This window comes from Lithohypha guttulata (assembly GCF_036872675.1).
Source record: "Lithohypha guttulata strain CCFEE 5908 chromosome Unknown scaffold_2, whole genome shotgun sequence".
NCBI lineage: Eukaryota > Fungi > Ascomycota > Eurotiomycetes > Chaetothyriales > Trichomeriaceae > Lithohypha > Lithohypha guttulata.
In genome coordinates this window covers 1,232,415-1,248,332 of record NW_027042751.1, presented here as the reverse complement: position 1 = coordinate 1,248,332, position 15,918 = coordinate 1,232,415, and the positions used below count along the sequence as shown (strand labels likewise).

General features: G+C 49.4%; 5 protein-coding genes across 5 annotated transcripts; 2 read left to right on the top strand and 3 right to left on the bottom strand.

Moving 5' to 3' along the window:
* Window positions 1-133: 133 nt before the first annotated feature.
* VPS27 (Vacuolar protein-sorting-associated protein 27) lies at window positions 134-2,089 on the bottom strand (the record flags this gene model as incomplete). The annotated part of the gene is made up of 1 exon (XM_064896939.1): window positions 134-2,089. The coding sequence occupies one exon, from the start codon at window positions 2,087-2,089 to the stop codon at window positions 134-136; it is 1,956 nt and encodes a 651-aa protein (XP_064755889.1).
* A 621-nt stretch (window positions 2,090-2,710) lies between these two features.
* On the top strand, window positions 2,711-5,905 carry DOA4 (ubiquitin-specific protease doa4; the record flags this gene model as incomplete). Its single annotated transcript, XM_064896938.1, has 1 exon — window positions 2,711-5,905. One exon carries the CDS (start codon window positions 2,711-2,713, stop codon window positions 5,903-5,905), a length of 3,195 nt encoding a protein of 1,064 aa, XP_064755888.1.
* A 349-nt stretch (window positions 5,906-6,254) lies between these two features.
* Window positions 6,255-7,498, bottom strand: LTR64_002567 (uncharacterized protein; the record flags this gene model as incomplete). The annotated part of the gene is made up of 2 exons (XM_064896937.1): window positions 6,255-6,330; window positions 6,429-7,498. 2 exons carry the CDS (start codon window positions 7,496-7,498, stop codon window positions 6,255-6,257), a joined length of 1,146 nt encoding a protein of 381 aa, XP_064755887.1.
* A 4,560-nt stretch (window positions 7,499-12,058) lies between these two features.
* Window positions 12,059-12,990, top strand: LTR64_002566 (uncharacterized protein; the record flags this gene model as incomplete). Its single annotated transcript, XM_064896936.1, has 2 exons — window positions 12,059-12,201; window positions 12,252-12,990. The coding sequence occupies 2 exons, from the start codon at window positions 12,059-12,061 to the stop codon at window positions 12,988-12,990; spliced, it is 882 nt and encodes a 293-aa protein (XP_064755886.1).
* Window position 12,991: 1 nt separating this feature from the next.
* Window positions 12,992-14,793, bottom strand: LTR64_002565 (uncharacterized protein; the record flags this gene model as incomplete). The annotated part of the gene is made up of 2 exons (XM_064896935.1): window positions 12,992-14,535; window positions 14,601-14,793. The coding sequence occupies 2 exons, from the start codon at window positions 14,791-14,793 to the stop codon at window positions 12,992-12,994; spliced, it is 1,737 nt and encodes a 578-aa protein (XP_064755885.1).
* Between the last annotated feature and the right edge of the window lie 1,125 nt (window positions 14,794-15,918).

Below are 15,918 nucleotides of genomic sequence, written 5' to 3'. Positions count from 1 at the left end.
TATATGTTCCTGCTGTCCTTGCAGTAGCTGTCTGTCGGCAAAAGCTAAGTCTACTAACGTCCGACACAAACAATATTGTCTATCCTCGTACTCCGTCCATAACACAACCCGCTTGCTGGCATGCACTTGTCGTTCAAAGGTCAATCAGATTCTCTTGTGGTGGTGGCGCAGCTGGTTGCTGCTGTGGTGGCGGCTGGGATTGAGTGTAGTAGTTCTGAGCTGGTGCTTGCTGTTGTGTACCTTGAGGCTGTGATTGTGCATAGCTATAACCATCTGGCTGTGGAGGTGGAGCGCCATAACCCGAGTGTTGAGGCTGTAACTGTTGGGGCGGTGGATGCGAGTATGTTTGAGGAGTAGAAGTAGGTGCGTTATTATACGACTGATCTGGTGGAGGCATTGTTGGATAGATATTCGGCGGCTGTAATTGAGGTGTCTGAGACGGTTGTGGTTGATTGTGATATGCAATTGGACTAGGTGGCTGTCCATACTGACTTGGAGGTCCTGGGGGGTATTGGGAGTATGGTGACGATGGTACATTAGCTTTCTGTGAGTTCGTGTAAGAATATGACCGCTGTAATTGGTGCGGTTGTTGCTGCGCATTGCTGAAATAGTAATTCTCGGCTCCAGATGGAGGGCCAGCACCATTAGGCATGGTGGAAGGAGGCAGTATTGAGGAATAGTTCTGGTATGGTTGTGAATGAGATGCTGGAGAAGAGATGCTATAGCCGCCATATGCTTGCTGGCCGTACTGATAGGTTTGGTTCATCCTCTCCTCGAGCATACGGTCGTAGTATCGTACAACTGTTGACAGTTTTGCGTGCAAGTCAAGAAGTGCCTCATTCTTGGACATTGTCTCTCCAAGTGTTCTGGCAAGCTTCGGCCGCAGTTTTCCAATGCTCTCGTATAGCTCTTGAATTTGTGGTTCTCTCAAGATCGTTCCAGGTGGTTGATGCTGTAATCGATCGACAAAAGTGGCGAAGAGGTTTATGTTCTCAGATTCGGTATGTGACAACTCATAGTCGTTTCTCGGCATGATGAAAGGTTTCGAAGAGCCTGCGCTATTTGTGTGAGAGGACTGCGTCTTCATCGAGGCAGCATGTTTCTTGGCTTGTTCCTCGGCCTCCTTGAGCGACAATGCTATTGCGGCTTTTAGGTCAGCGTCCTCGTCGTCCTCATTTGAGGTACCTCTAATTGCAGATGAAGACCTTGTTGCCTCTTTCTTTGCTTGAGCCTGTGGGACGTAACCAGAATTTGAGATGCCTTTTGCATCCTCTAAACTCATCTGTAAAGCTCTCTTCAAGTCTTCATCGAAGCTGCTGTCAATCCTTGCATCTCGTGGTTGCATTGTGTGCGGTCTCGAGGCGAAGGATACTCTGCGTTCCGGAGCCCCAGCTAGCTTGTTCTTGCTCTGCAACTTCTCATAACAGCCATCATCGACTCGTACAGGCTGCAATATGCCGAGATGGGGCAGAGGAATGGTTTTGCTCGAGCATTGTTGGTCGAAGACGTTTCCACAGTTGCGGCAGTGGTGCTTTCGATTCGTAAAGGTAAAGGCAGTACGACAGCGCATGCACACATCACTGTCAGTCCATTCAGGAGGAGCACTGCTGTCGATCATGCTGCTAGACACGTCGGCCTTGGGAGGGAATTTGAAACCTTCTCTTGTCAAGGTCTGGTAGACCTGGTTAATATATGCCAAATCGTACCTGCCTTGCGAGGCACTTGCCCAATCCTGTATCAGTTCCAGTATCTTTTGCTTGACGGCCTCATCTAATGCTGCAGGACCATATACTTTCAACAAAGACACCAGGTTGTCCATGAACTCGCGAGAGGCGATCTCGGTCAGGAAATGCTGCCCTCCATTCTTTACGCAGGTATCGGTCAACTTGAGGGTGGATATCTGTATATTGGGATTCTTGTTGCCTATCCTCTTTTTAAGTGAGCGCATGGCATCTTTAGGCTGCACAGTTTTGGACCTGATCATGTCCGAGATCTCCAAACTCATGGCAATGTCTTCTAAGCTAGACGACGTGGCTTTCTCAATTTGCTCATCGAGAGCCGACGTTCCAGAGTACAGCCAGCCTGCCATGTTGTATGGCGTCTCACAGAGACTGGAATGCTCGTGTCCTTTTGCTCGTATGTGTATGAATTTGTCGGTGGACGCAAATAAAGTATCAGTTTCAGAAGCCTGGCAAATGGCTCTCAGACTAAAGACGAGAGGCTGCTTTACAGTAATTTCTATAGTGAATGTTCAATACTGTGATGGAGCTCTACGTAGAGTCGCCTGGCTGCGGAACAAGGCTGATGACATACCGCCCGGACATTACAGTAATCAAGCGGAGCCTGAAGCCTGGGGAGACCAAGTGGCGGTTACGCTGGTGGCTTGAAAGAGTGCATGTGCCATTCATCATAATTACATCCTTGTCCGTGGCCATGTAATAAGCCGCGCATGCACGTTATGGCATCAGGATGTCTACTTTTTGGTTTCCGAGAACAATCTGAAGCACGACTTCGAGGAGTGGCTGTATAGCTCTTGCTAGAATTTCTCTGATCACTCCGGCCCACTACGCGGCACGCACCTTCCCTCCCAGTCTTGAGAGCAACAATTGCACCTGTCTCGCTGCATGTTCGATCCATTGCCCGAATCTTTGCTCATCCGCAAAACACACCACCCTACGCAATGAGAGCAGCATAATGCTAGTTGCCTAGTATGGCCTCATTCGCAGCACGAGTACCATTCATCAACTCAAATCCAAATGACGCGTCGAAGAGATTGAGCTGGCAGGATCCTCGAGACCCGCCAGCTCATGCTAACGATCGAGCCTTTCCACACATCAAGGATATAATCACTCAGTCGCAGCCCATATTCGATCCTTCTATACCTGTGACCGAATACCTAAAGCAAGCGGAGTCTTGTTTGAAGACGGCACAATCTTCGTTGAGTTTTGGCAAGGTCGATGTCGCATTTCGAGAGTACCTGACAGCCTCTGAGATCTTAGTGTACATAATACCAAGGCACAAGGATTATGGTCTCTTCAACTTCAACAATCAGAAGTGGTCACAGGCCAACAAGAATGCTCGTAACGTTGTGGCGAGCATGCGCCCACAGATGGAAGGTGTAAGGAAGATCATCGAGGACAATAATGCGCGGCACAATACTCAACAACAATCTACTACGAGCGGCAGAGACGCCATTACTCTTGCTTCACCGGATCCTGGTCAGCAGCATGCTCGGTCTGACTCACAGGCGAGTTTGCGATCGAATGGCAGCGTAGAAATACCAGATGTTCTTAAGGTTACAAAAGCCAGGCCTGCTAGCGTTTCGAAACCTGACCATTTGAGAGCTGGTTCCAATACTACTGCAAACGATCTATCCTCGAGGTTCGCAGCACTGAGAGCTTCAGGCAGTCCACCTCCGCCACCAGGCTCTCTGCAGATGCCAGATGTGGCCAACTTCCAGTCCAATGGACAAAATGGAACCGCAAGACCAACTGGCCCTCGAGATATGCCAAGTGTGCCTCCCTCGTTGCCTGCCAAACTTCCTTTAGCAGCCACAGAAATGCCCAAGCCACCGGATCCCACCTTCTCCGTTGCTCAGTCGGCGCGGTTGTCCCGCGAAGTGCACAGACCGCCTACAGAACGAAAGCAGACTTACTACGGACAACCAATTGCTCACATCTCGAATCCCCAACTTCAAAGGCATAAAGAAGAGGTACAACCTTATCGCCCACGTACACCTAATGGAGTGAATCTAGCCATCGTACAGAAAAGCAATTCTGCTGAAATTCCCCACCATGATATGATCGATGCTGAAACACTGTCGAGCTATATCAGGAAGTATAATGTCTTGCTTGTGGACATCCGCGACCGCTCACAGTTTGACGAAGGTCATATATTTGCTACGTCCATTCTTTGTATAGAACCGCTTGCCCTTAAAGAAGGTACATCTGCGGAGATTCTAGAAGAGCGGCTTGTGCTATCTCCTGACAATGAGCAAAACTTGTTCGCTCGGCGAAACGAGTTTGACATTGTTGTCTACTACGATCAGAACACCAGTGATAACAGCTACCTTCGTGGCAGTCCGTCGATGACAAGAGCTCCTCATCTAAGAGCCTTCTTTGATACATTATACGAGTTCAATGAGTACAAGCCCCTGAAAGATGGCAGGCCTCCAGCTCTGCTTCGAGGTGGTCTGGATGCATGGGTTGACCTGATGGGCTCCCATTCGTTGGCTACCTCGAGGACAGCAGCAATGCTCGGTACCACTCGACAAAGACCAGCTCTTGTGGCAGGGCGCCCACTTGGCCGCCAAAGGCTAGTTAGCACTAATTCGAGGTTTGAGATCCGTGATCGTCGGTTGCGCAACCACAAGTTCTTGAATGAAGATGAGCAGCAGGCCTGGAGACAACAGGCTGAGCAGGAACAGGTTGTAACCAACGATGAAGCACAAGTCAGCGACAGCGAATATCTTGAAGATGAGCCGGAACCGATGTCCCCTTTTGTTCCAGACTACGAAACGTTCCTCCGACGCTTCCCGGCTATGGAGCAACAATCTATGGTTGTCCCTCCTCGAAGGCCTGTAGTGCCACCAAAACGTTATGAGCCTGCACCGTTGCCGTCCATGCCTTCGAGACCAACTCCTGCAGTCCCACGACCTAGCTACACAGGTCAGGCAGAGCTGATCCAACCCTCGGCGCCACTTGCACGTGTAACCTCTTCTACGAGACAGCCGTTGTATAGCTCTTCTTCGCGTATACTGTCGAAGCGTCTCCCCAGAACCGGCCTTACGAACTTTGGTGTCACTTGCTATATGAATTCGACACTGCAATGTCTCTCGGCGACTGTACCATTGGCAAATTTCTTCCTGGATGAGCACGCTTACAGGCAAAATTTACAAAAGAACTGGAAGGGCAGTTCAGGTATCATGCCTGAGATATTTGCCAACGTCATACGCTCTTTATGGAAAGGCGATGTTGACATGATCAAACCAACCACGTTCCGAAACTTCTGTGGTCGTATGAACAGGGAATGGGTCATAGACCGGCAGCAAGATGCGAAAGAATTTTTCGACTTCCTGGTTGATTGTCTCCATGAGGATTTGAATATTGCTTGGCAAAGAACGCCGCTAAAACCGCTTACAGCTGAGCAGGAGATGCAGAGGGAAAAGTATAAGATAACAGATGCCGCGCCGATCGAATGGTCACGATACGAGCACAGAGATCGATCGTTCGTATCGTCGCTTTTTGCGGGACAGCACGCTTCACGATTGAAGTGCCTCACTTGCCGAAACACAAGTACAACATACGAAGCCTTTTACAGCATATCTATTGAGATTCCAAGGTCTGGCACTGGAGACATACATCGCTGCCTTCAATCATACACCCAGGAAGAACGCCTAGCACCAGATGAGAGGTGGAAATGTCCTTACTGCAAGTGTGAGCGAGACGCAACGAAGCAGATCATTCTCACGAGACTGCCACAGTTCTTAGTCATTCATTTCAAGCGTTTCAGTGCCGGTCGCTCTGATGGAGGCGGAACGCGCAAAGTCCATACACCTATCGATTTCCCTCTGCACAATCTCAACATGGACAGGTACGTCCTCAGCCCGCCTACGCCTCAAACGAATGGTACACAGACCAATGGCGAATCGTCCACGTCTTCGGGTCCTGATCCTAGCACTCTACCACCATTTTCATATGATTGCTATGGCGTCCTTAGACACCTAGGCTCATCTGGCGATGGTGGTCATTACATCAGTCTAGTAAAAGATCAAGCAAGAGGTTGCTGGCGCAAATTCGACGACGAGAGACACTACGACTTCGATCCTTCACAATTAGCGCCTAGGGATCGTCTACAGAATGGTGAGGCATATATATTGTTTTGGCAGAGAGTTATGCCGCGGTGATATATACTCCCTGATTGGTAGATGTCTCCAGCTGTTGGCATGTATGCAAAGACGCGAGCATGATTTGATGAACGAAATGATAGCTTGTGCTCAAATAGGTAGATAGTCCTGCTAGTAAAGGTGCACAGTATGCACATTGTGACACTTCACGCAGTCTTCGGTGCTCGCTGATACCATGCTACTTAACACATGCTATCCTTCTCTTCCAAGACCCACCATCCATATTCAAGAAACCAAAAACGTACTACGCTTGCTCTTCCAACTCTGCTGAAGTCCAGATGTCCCTAGACGATTCTGCAGTTTATTTCGCTTGTAGTCTGATAAAGTAGAATGTGCTCGAGTCGGAAGTCTAGCGTTCGGACCCAGGACAGGTCGAGACGTTGGTGAACGTGTTGTGTTTGAGGTTCGCGGTGGCCGTGACGAATCTGGTACTGGTGAGAAGCGCTGATGAGATGTTCTGGGTCGTGTGTGTGTGAGTGTGAGAGTGGTCTCTTGAGCGGAGGGTGGCGTGTTGTCAAAGGACACGAAATCCTGCTGAAACGGGAAGTTTTCAGGATGAGGGGATGTGGGTGGTGATGGTGTGATTTCGGCTTGTAGTTCGTTGGTTGATAGCGTGGGAAAGTCGACAGACAGGATGTTCGTGCTAGGATTGATTGCTGGCTCTTGTGTATCTGAGGTAATCGTGTCGATGTTGGTGGTGGTAGGATCTGGGACGTTTTGCACATCCGTTTCCGTAGAAGGGTCTAAGTCTTCAGCAGGCGATGGTTGCACTGGTTGAGATGGCTCCGGTAGCTCATTTGGTGGCTGTCTCATGTCAACGTGTCCAGGCTGTAGTAGTGCTGATGCTGGAACGTCCTCGCCTTGCTCGACAATGGTATCGGGCATCAGTGGCGCAGCGTCTTGGGTGTCGTTCTCAGCAGGTTCGTCGTCGACTACACTGTTGACCACTGCAGTCACTGACGGACGATGTACCAACTTCGGCATAAGTGGCTTCCTTCGTTTCGTGCTTGCCGACGATGTCTTCGTGACTTCAATCTCCGGTGCCTCATCGCTGTCCTCTATGACCTCCTCCGCCGTCTCGTAATCATCCGTACCATGACTGACAACCATGATTTCCTCGTTGATCTCCTCGCTGTCGAAGCGTCTATGTCGGGAAGTAGCTGGTGTTTGAAAGTGCTCCTCCTGGTTTGGTGTTGAGTCTGGGATTTGGACGGAAGCCTGCCGAGAACCTGGTGGAGGAGGTACGATTACAACTGGAACCTTTGGCCGGGGCGTGGCTCCATTGTTAGTTGATACAGTCATGGTTGACGCTGCCTCGTCTATTTCCTCTCGAGGGGACTTCGTGGCGTTGTTTGCCTCTACATTGTGTTCGTCTTCTGTATGTTTGTGCGAATCATCTGCGATATCGAGCACTGCATCAGTGGTCGTTCTCGTTCGCTTAGCACTCGGTGCCGCTAACGTGCGCCCAGTGGCGATCCTCTTCTTGGACTGAGTTGGTGTTGATTCTGGGCTGCCTATCGTCCTCGATCTCAATACAAGATCTTCGTCTCGGACTGCATCGACCCGCTTGTCAGCAGAACGCGTGGTTACCATGTCGGTGTAGGCAATTGGCTCGGAGAAGTGTTACAAATTTGGTGGCTTGAAAGCCGTTGAGAGCACGACACTCGGTTGGATGGCGGAAAGATTTTATGTTGTTTTGGATGGTACTGATTCGCGTTTTTAATGATCGTTGAAGCGACATTGCTGTCTGATGTCTAGTTAGCATACTGTTCGACCAGCAACTTTATTGGGAAGCAGATTGAGGCCACCCAAGCACGATAAGGTTGCTGGTACTGAATTGAGATAACCCCTTTCTCGAGGCTATTTTCCTTTCATGTAGCTGATTCTGATGTCGCCTCGTGCCCAGTAGTGGGAGTAGCGATCTCGTATGCATTGACCTGGTCCACACAAGGCCGTGTCTTTCGAGTCTCTGTTTAGTAGCGATACATTCACTAAACAGTCAGGTACAACCATACCAGCTGTGATGTGATGAGCAAAGCAATAATATGTATTTAGACTTCAGAGTATGACGAGGAGCCGGTCCCTCCTGTTCGAAGTTCATCTTGTTCGTCTGATTTCGGAGCAAGTGCTTGCACATACGGCCGCCACCTATTCCGTATAATTCAAGGAGATATCTCACCCGTGGTGGAATTAAGCTTGAGCTCCGACCTAATAATAGAGATAACTGTGGTAGTCTACTAAAGCTTTCTCGAGCGACCCGACAGCCTCTATCAGCTCGAATTACCACATCACATTTTGACCACGAGACGGGCACACGTGGTCATAGACAACGCTCGCAAAAAAGATTCTGGTGTTCTCCAGTGCACTACGCCGTTGGAAAGAAGCATGTCTGCCATAGCAACCGCAGCCTCGCTGGATCACTTGGTGTTAACAGTAAAAGATCTCGATGCCTCCGTCAAATTCTACGAAAAGTTCCTAGGAATGCAGCACATTGTCTTTACGTCTGGAGGCATCGAGCGGCATGCACTGTCATTCGGGAACCAGAAAATTAATCTGCATATATCTGGGAAGGAGTTCGAACCAAAAGCAGAAGACGTGCAGCCTGGAAGTGCTGATTTGTGTTTCCTAGTGAAGGACGAGATTGAGGAAGTTTTCCAACGTTTGAAAGCGGACGGGATACAGGTTCTTGAGGACGGTAAGATCGTAAGTCGCACCGGTGCACGAGGAAAGTTGAAGAGTGTGTATATTCGGGATCCTGACGGAAACTTGATCGAGTATGTCTCTACGCCTTGAGTGCTCAATCCTGAAAGCCATGAAATCTAACCGGGACAGATTATCGAATATGGTTGCTGAGTGATGCTGAAATCTTTGTGCATCAAGTTGATGAGAGGACGGTACGGTTCTCCATGGTCATTCAAGTTGTTCAGACTGTGCAACGCGTCTCTTCCTATTACGGCCTGAGCGAGGATAGAAACAAGATGCAACAGAGGTGAAGATGATGCCGTCCTATATGGCGAACCAGAAGGCGACGTCGGAGAGGGCATATGATCGAGGAGGTCGCAGAGACAGTCCACATACTTTCTGCTTTCTAACCTCCTCAGAGATTACATAGCAGTCTCGAATAGATCGACGAGAGCAAACATGTGTCACATAATAAATTATTCGTTGATTCTTGGTCCTGTATCCTGCCGAAGTTGTTGCGCAGAAGCGGCAAGTAGATTTGATTAAAGTCTAGATGGGCAGCCGAACTTTCTGCGTAGACACGAACACCACTTTCGGAAAGCAACACACGCAACACACTCGAGTCGGGCAAGTAACCCTTGCAGTGCACAAGAATTTCATGACTTCTGAACAGTGCCTACAAGCTCTGCCGAAAGATCCCCCAACCCATAACATCGACGTAATGTTTGGTGAAGTCAGTAAATGATGTACAGTATTGGCTGGGTGGGCATCGACTAGTGGTGTGCAGGAGACAATTAGAGTTGATAGCGCACGTCAGGTACAAAGGCTATCCTTGGGAATCTGTGGAACCTTCTCGTGAGAACAATGATGTCCATCAACCAGGAGGACTTTTCATACAGGCAGATCAGGACTGCTCGTGATTTCAAATCTCCGGAGCAGCTCAGCTTGACAGAAGATTAGGAACTATTATCCTGTTCAGAAGCCTCGGCTCGTAAGCGCTGGAAGCTTTGTTTGTTCTACTCGAGTAGAGGATATTTCCGGACGAAGCGAGCAGGAGAATGTGAAAGACCGCGGAGTCCTCAGAGGAGTCGATTTCGCAGATGAGTTATGGTTACCAATCAGATGACTTCGGTGATATGGCTAGCGGGTCCATAACCCGTGGAGCTGCAGCATCGGATTTGGCTCGATGGAAGAGTGGTCGACAGGACGAAGATGCACGGGTAGTAAGATCTTCACTCTATGGGTCATTCTCGAGCTGGTAACATATATGCATACTCGAGGATGCTTCAACAAGGAATCTGCGCCAGATCGACCAGACATTGAAGATCTTCTTTGGCCAGCCGTCCTTCGCATGATATATGCGAGTTTAGTCACAGGCGAAGTCAGCCAAATCACAAAAAACAGGCTTTCAAGCCGCCCGTGTCTGTAGCATATTTGGGGCGAAAGTGCAGTACCAAACCGACGAACCAAGCATCGCTGACATTGTTATGCAGGCTCAGGCTCACTCGTGACGACCAAAAGCGATTTTGGGGGGGTGGTAGAGAAACAATCGAGCACGGCTAAAGATCTGCACTTGTTGGTAGTCCTAGAGCAGGCGCTGTCGATCGTCGCTCATCTGCGTGCCCCGGCGAAAGTTGCAGCACCGTTCACAACAATTGACTGTACAATAGATGTATTTCGAAGTATGCTTGGGAGGACGCAAGGTGTAGAGACCAAAACTTTGCAGTTACATGGTCGTCCTTTCCCACAACATGCTGCCCAAGTACAGTACTCATACCTTCCTTGTGCTGTGGCTTGTTTCATATGATGTAATCCTACGCCAGAGTACGAGTACAATGAAAGTACTTGGCGGTAGACCTTCATATGGCCCAACTGCTGGAGTCAGACAGACAGTATGACGGACACTACTGGGATAAAGTGTAGCTGATCTATACCATTTGAGGATGTGAATTGTACCCTGCGCGCCCGGACGACGATCCGGTTCCAGCTCGCATATCGGATTTCACTACTAGATGCTTGCTCTCCAGCCACGACCGTTGAGACTCCTTTTGGTTAGGTTGATCTGCGCATCCTCAAGCCTGAGCTCCAGACATCCTTCTCGCCACAGTGCTTGTCTCACAGACAGGACCTGGCGTGCCTCGATCAGCAACCACTCTGGTAGACATTCGTACCCGGCTGCCTTCTTCTTACGCCGTGTACACACCCGTCTGTCAAGCATTACCTCTACTCGAAACCGAGATGATAGCGAATCCACACAACTGACTCAATCTAGAGCCCTGCAGCTAGCTGGATGTACCCAGATGCTGGTTATCTACAGCAAACCTGGTGTCACAGCTGGAGACGAACAATCCTTGAGAACTGACCTGGACTCATGTCAAAACGGCGATCGTGGGTTACTGACCTCGATCTCGTAATTCGGCTTTCTTAAGCACCACGAAATCTGTCAATCGACACAGTATCACTTACTCATGCGTAGCCTAAACTACATTGTTACTCAAGTTTGCATGTTTAGCGTCTTGTGTAGCGAGCCGACATTCGTTTCAATTGCTACGACGCTGCCTACCTCTGGCGTGGCTTCGAAATTATAACAAGTATAGCTCAGGGACGATAGCTCTCCAGTGTGGACTTCGCACAACTACTGCATTCGTTGGCTACCAAGGGCGTTCTGTTGAGGTAGACACATAGGCGTGATAGGTCTCGGCCAACTATGAACATCGCCAACAACTTCGACAATTACTCTCATCCTCGAGACGCAAAAGGTGCAAATTATTCTCCGAGGTGTTACCAGGATTCCCACTACCAGCCATGCAGAGGTCCAGACATTTGTGACGGATCCCTATTTGACAGTCTATGAACGCAGGCACTCGACCGTCGATAGCCTGCGTCTCGTTTGGGTATGAATCCAACCTTCTTGGATCCAGAACCCAAGAAGCGGAAAGCCTCCAGAGTTGCGGATCGAGACTTCCCGCGTGGAGCTCCGACATCTCGAGACCACATGGCAGCCATACCAGCTACACGACCCGCCCCAATATTACCTCTGCCATTACCTTCTTCTACACTGAGGAATACGCTTCCACCATTGTTTCAGACCTTCCCGCAGCCTTTGCACATACCAAGCTCAAGTCATCCACATACTGGTCCTCCTCCGCCGAGCTCATCGGTAAGCACGAGCACGTCCTGGTCGCAAGCTGGCTACTCTACCAACCATTCCCTTCCAGCACAAGTACCACCCCAAAGGAGGTCTTCTAGACACCTGCCCAGATTATATGGCCTGGAAAAAGGCGTCGAGAGAGGACCACATCCTATACACGGAGTCAAGCGACACATTGACCAAGTTGAGACAAGGTAGATAATCAATCTATCCTAATGGTCAGAAACTAAAACAAAGTTAGGTTGAATCAGAACTCTAATCCGTCGATACGATATCCCACCACACAACCACTAAGCAAGACTAGAACTGAGAGTATTAGCATGCCCTCAACTCTGCTACCTTTAACGACAAGCGCACCACTTCTTGCTGCCCCACCAAGCACTTTGCCCAAAGAGAGATTCGTCCTGTATCTGCGCCAACAACCGCGAGCAGCACGTGCAGGTCCTGATGGCAAAGATCGCAGGTTTGTCAGATATCGTTCTAGATGTCTTGCGTATATTGACATTGTGTTAGGACAATTGATCCTCCTCCTATCCTGCAGCTGTTGATCAAAGATTTCGATCTCGAAGAAGATGGTCGGTACCTCAAGGGTCGTGACTGGGTCGTTCATGCCAAACTGATACCTGTTGAGCCGTCCGGCTCAGACACATCGTCCATAAAATCGTTCGCCCACAGTAGCAAAGAGGAAAATGTGACTCGTTCATTGCTGGGAACAATGGTGAGCAGCCCTTTATATTGCTCAGATGACCCTGATCCAGAAAACGCACCTAAGCATCCAACGACGAAGCCCTCACCACCGCCGAGCCCGACAATGAGGTTTATACAAAGAGCATCAGCGACTTCGAAGAGTTCCGGAAAAGGCCAAGACGCTCACAAGAAACTGCCAGGAGCATTCTTCATCTTCGCAGACCTGTCAGTGCGAAAGGCAGGGCAATATCGCCTGGAGTTTCGGCTGATGAAGATGGAGCCGTCGGTGCTGGTCCAGAATAGTGCTGTGCCAACAATTTCCACTGTCATCTCCGACATCTTTGATGTCGTCAATGCTAAGGACTTTGATCAGGTACGTCCAAGCACGAAGTTGGTGAAGGGTCTTCTCGATCGAGGAGCCGGATTCCCACTAAAGTTGAAGAAAGGCTTGCGGGAAGGCCAACGTCGCAGACATCGACCGAGTTTTGACGAGGATGTTGAGGACGAAGACCACGACGAGCGTGACAATACCGGAGATGAGGACCACGAGGATGACCATGATTGATTCATCTGACCTCCTCCGAAATCGTTGATTTCATCAGATACCATCTCATCTCGGGCCATTTTCCCACCATCTTAGTTACCTCTTCGACGTTGTTCGTCGCAGTTGACGCAAGTAAATCTTCGTCAGTGTCGAATGTACTCTTCAAGTCTCCCAAGACCATCATGCCGTACTCCCTGTATTGGTTTAAAGTGTTGGGCCTTCTACCCTGTTTGTCTTTCTCGTTCTTATCTAGCAGCAACTTCGACTCCCTGCCCAGTTTGTCATGTTCCAAAAATTCTGCTTTAGCAGCTTCTAGATTTCCACTCCTCTTCAGCATGGCAATGTATGTGACAGCACACGATATGTACTTCTTGTCGAGGTTAGCACCAGCGAAAATTTGCGCAGAATCGGGTTCCAGATAAGTCTTGAGGGCTAATTTAGCCCATGAGAACCCGAGTGTTTCCTCGAATTCCTCTGAAGTGTCCAAGGCATCCTTGTTCCTGGGGTCGCTCAAGGACTCGTTGATGATCTTAGAAATATGGCTTACACGTTCTCGTGCCGCACGAAAGAGAGCCTGCAGTCCGTTAACAAGAGGTTGGAACCTTGGCAAGGTCACGGGCGAGTTGTCCAAAAGCGATCTTTTCGTTGTTGTGGCAGAGATTAAACCGTTTTTCTGCCAATAATAAAGCGCGAGCAACCAGCAAGCAGTCGGATTTCCCGTCGACTGAGCATGACCACGATAAGGGTGCTCCTGAACGCTACCAGCTTTGCGCATTAGCTGCAGCCAGTCTCGAGTGCCGAAGTCAGCATTTTGCATGGCATAGACAAAACAAGCTTCGGGATCATCGTTCAAGACTGCTCCTAGTACCGCTTCATCTCGCAGCTCCATCAGAGCTTCGTGTTGGAGGAGTGGAAACTCGTCTGGCTCTCTTCGCGCAAGTATCCAGGAGCTATTAAGCAAGCAGTATTTCACTATCTTTAGTAAATGTTCGAAGGGACCTTGGTTATTTGCCATGAAGTAGTCCCAGTACAACCTCTGACGTCGAATTCCCCAATCGAGCCTAATGCATCTCTTCAGTATTGAAATGGACCCCTGGAGCTGCTCAGCCGTCTTTCTAGCAAGCCTATTGGGAGAATACTCAATTTGCAAATAAGCGGCCAGTTCTGGCCATGAGCATACCGTGCCTGTCTCGATTGCCGTCTCGACTGTTTGGACAATGAGCGCTCTGGCCACAGTGTCGGATACCGACAAGCGCCTGGCATGTTTGACTGCATCGATAAACTCATCTGACAAAGCCGTGGTGAATGCGGCTGCGCCATCAGAGCTGCCAAGGATGGCTGAAGTTTCGAGAAGCCAGAGTCCCTGACCAACAAAACTCGCCCTCCATTCGCTGTCCTTCTCGATAGCGGATCCAAGTGCGTGTCTGCCGAGGAGAGCAACAGCATCGGGTAGGGTTTCTCGACTCAAATCGGCAATATCACTTAGATAGACCCCTCTTCTTCCCATCTTTTGAAATCTAACGGGCATTTTGTTCTCGCTCTCTGTTAGAAGTTGACTGTGGTCACCTATTCAAGTCATTATTCTGATCATCGTCGCTTGGTGTCAGTGTCATGTCATGGAAAGGACGTACTGCCATGCTGCAACAGTTCGGCCATTGGAACAGGCGAATAGTCATCTGTCAGATATCTTGCGAACAAGAACTGAGAAAGCAAATCAAGCTGCTGGAACGAATAGTCAAGCTCTTTGGCCTCGATGACTACCCAATTTCGCAGTGAGAAATGAGGTCTTGTAAACTTGCCGTCAGAAGAAGAGGCTTTAATCATGTTCTTCCAGTGGGTCGTGCGCGCCTTGCGCTGCGACGCGGTGTCCTTCTGCAGCCAACGCCTTGAGCTGCGACTGGCCAAGGGTGGTAAGGTGATCGAGAAGGAGCGAGAGAGACACTTCCATTGGATCGTAGTGCTCGTGGGAATACGAATCATAGATGCGCCTGCAAAACATGTCCTGTTGGCCGTGTGGATCGACCGACGATACAACATGTTGAAACTGATCAAGCGTGAACGTGTGGCTCCTGGTCGTGCTTGTAGTCACATGTATTGAGTGTCCCACCAGGTACCTGCTATCAAGGTAGAGAAGCATTGTGCATCGGTTAGCACAACAGGATCAAGGATGCTACACCATGAATCACTGGCAGTGTATTGCTGGAATCATTTTGGCTGCGATCGCAGACAGTGGCAGATGTACTTTCGTGAGGCAGATTCGCCAGGCAACTCGTTCGAACTAATAGATGCCTGGCGTGTATTTTGACCTATCGAGGCCTTACAGCCTTACACGAGGTCAGCCCACAGCGAAAATCGCTTGGCATGCGCTTTCGAGGAAATTGGCCGTATCAATCACAACCTTGTCAGATTACCATTGCACAAAGTCCTTCTTCAATACAAGCGATCTCATAGGTTAGCAGGACGCAACTGATACCAGAAAGAACAAATAACCTAATTGTAAACCAGTCACTCGCACGAACATCCACAACCGCAAACATGGCCCACGATACTGTCTGGTATTCCAGACCACGAAACTATGGCAAGGGTTCTCGAGAGTGGTAGGTCAATTCATTCCTGTTCTCGAAAGGTGGCCAAGAAACCAAGGAGGTGCCACGCTCTTTGAATCGACCAGGAAAGAACCAGCAATATGCGTCAGCAGCAATACAACATACCACGAGCACTGAAAGAAAGAGTCAAGGAAGAACACCAGCTAACGTATACTCCTCCAGCCGAGTTTGCGCTCATCAAGCCGGTCTCATCCGCAAATACGGCCTGAACATCTGCAGACAGTGTTTCCGGGAGAAGAGCCAGGATATCGGTTTCATCAAGGTACGATCATATGCCCCCATCAGGACCATTCGCAACAGAAGATTGTGGCCAGGTAAACATGCGTTTAGAAGCAAGGCTAAC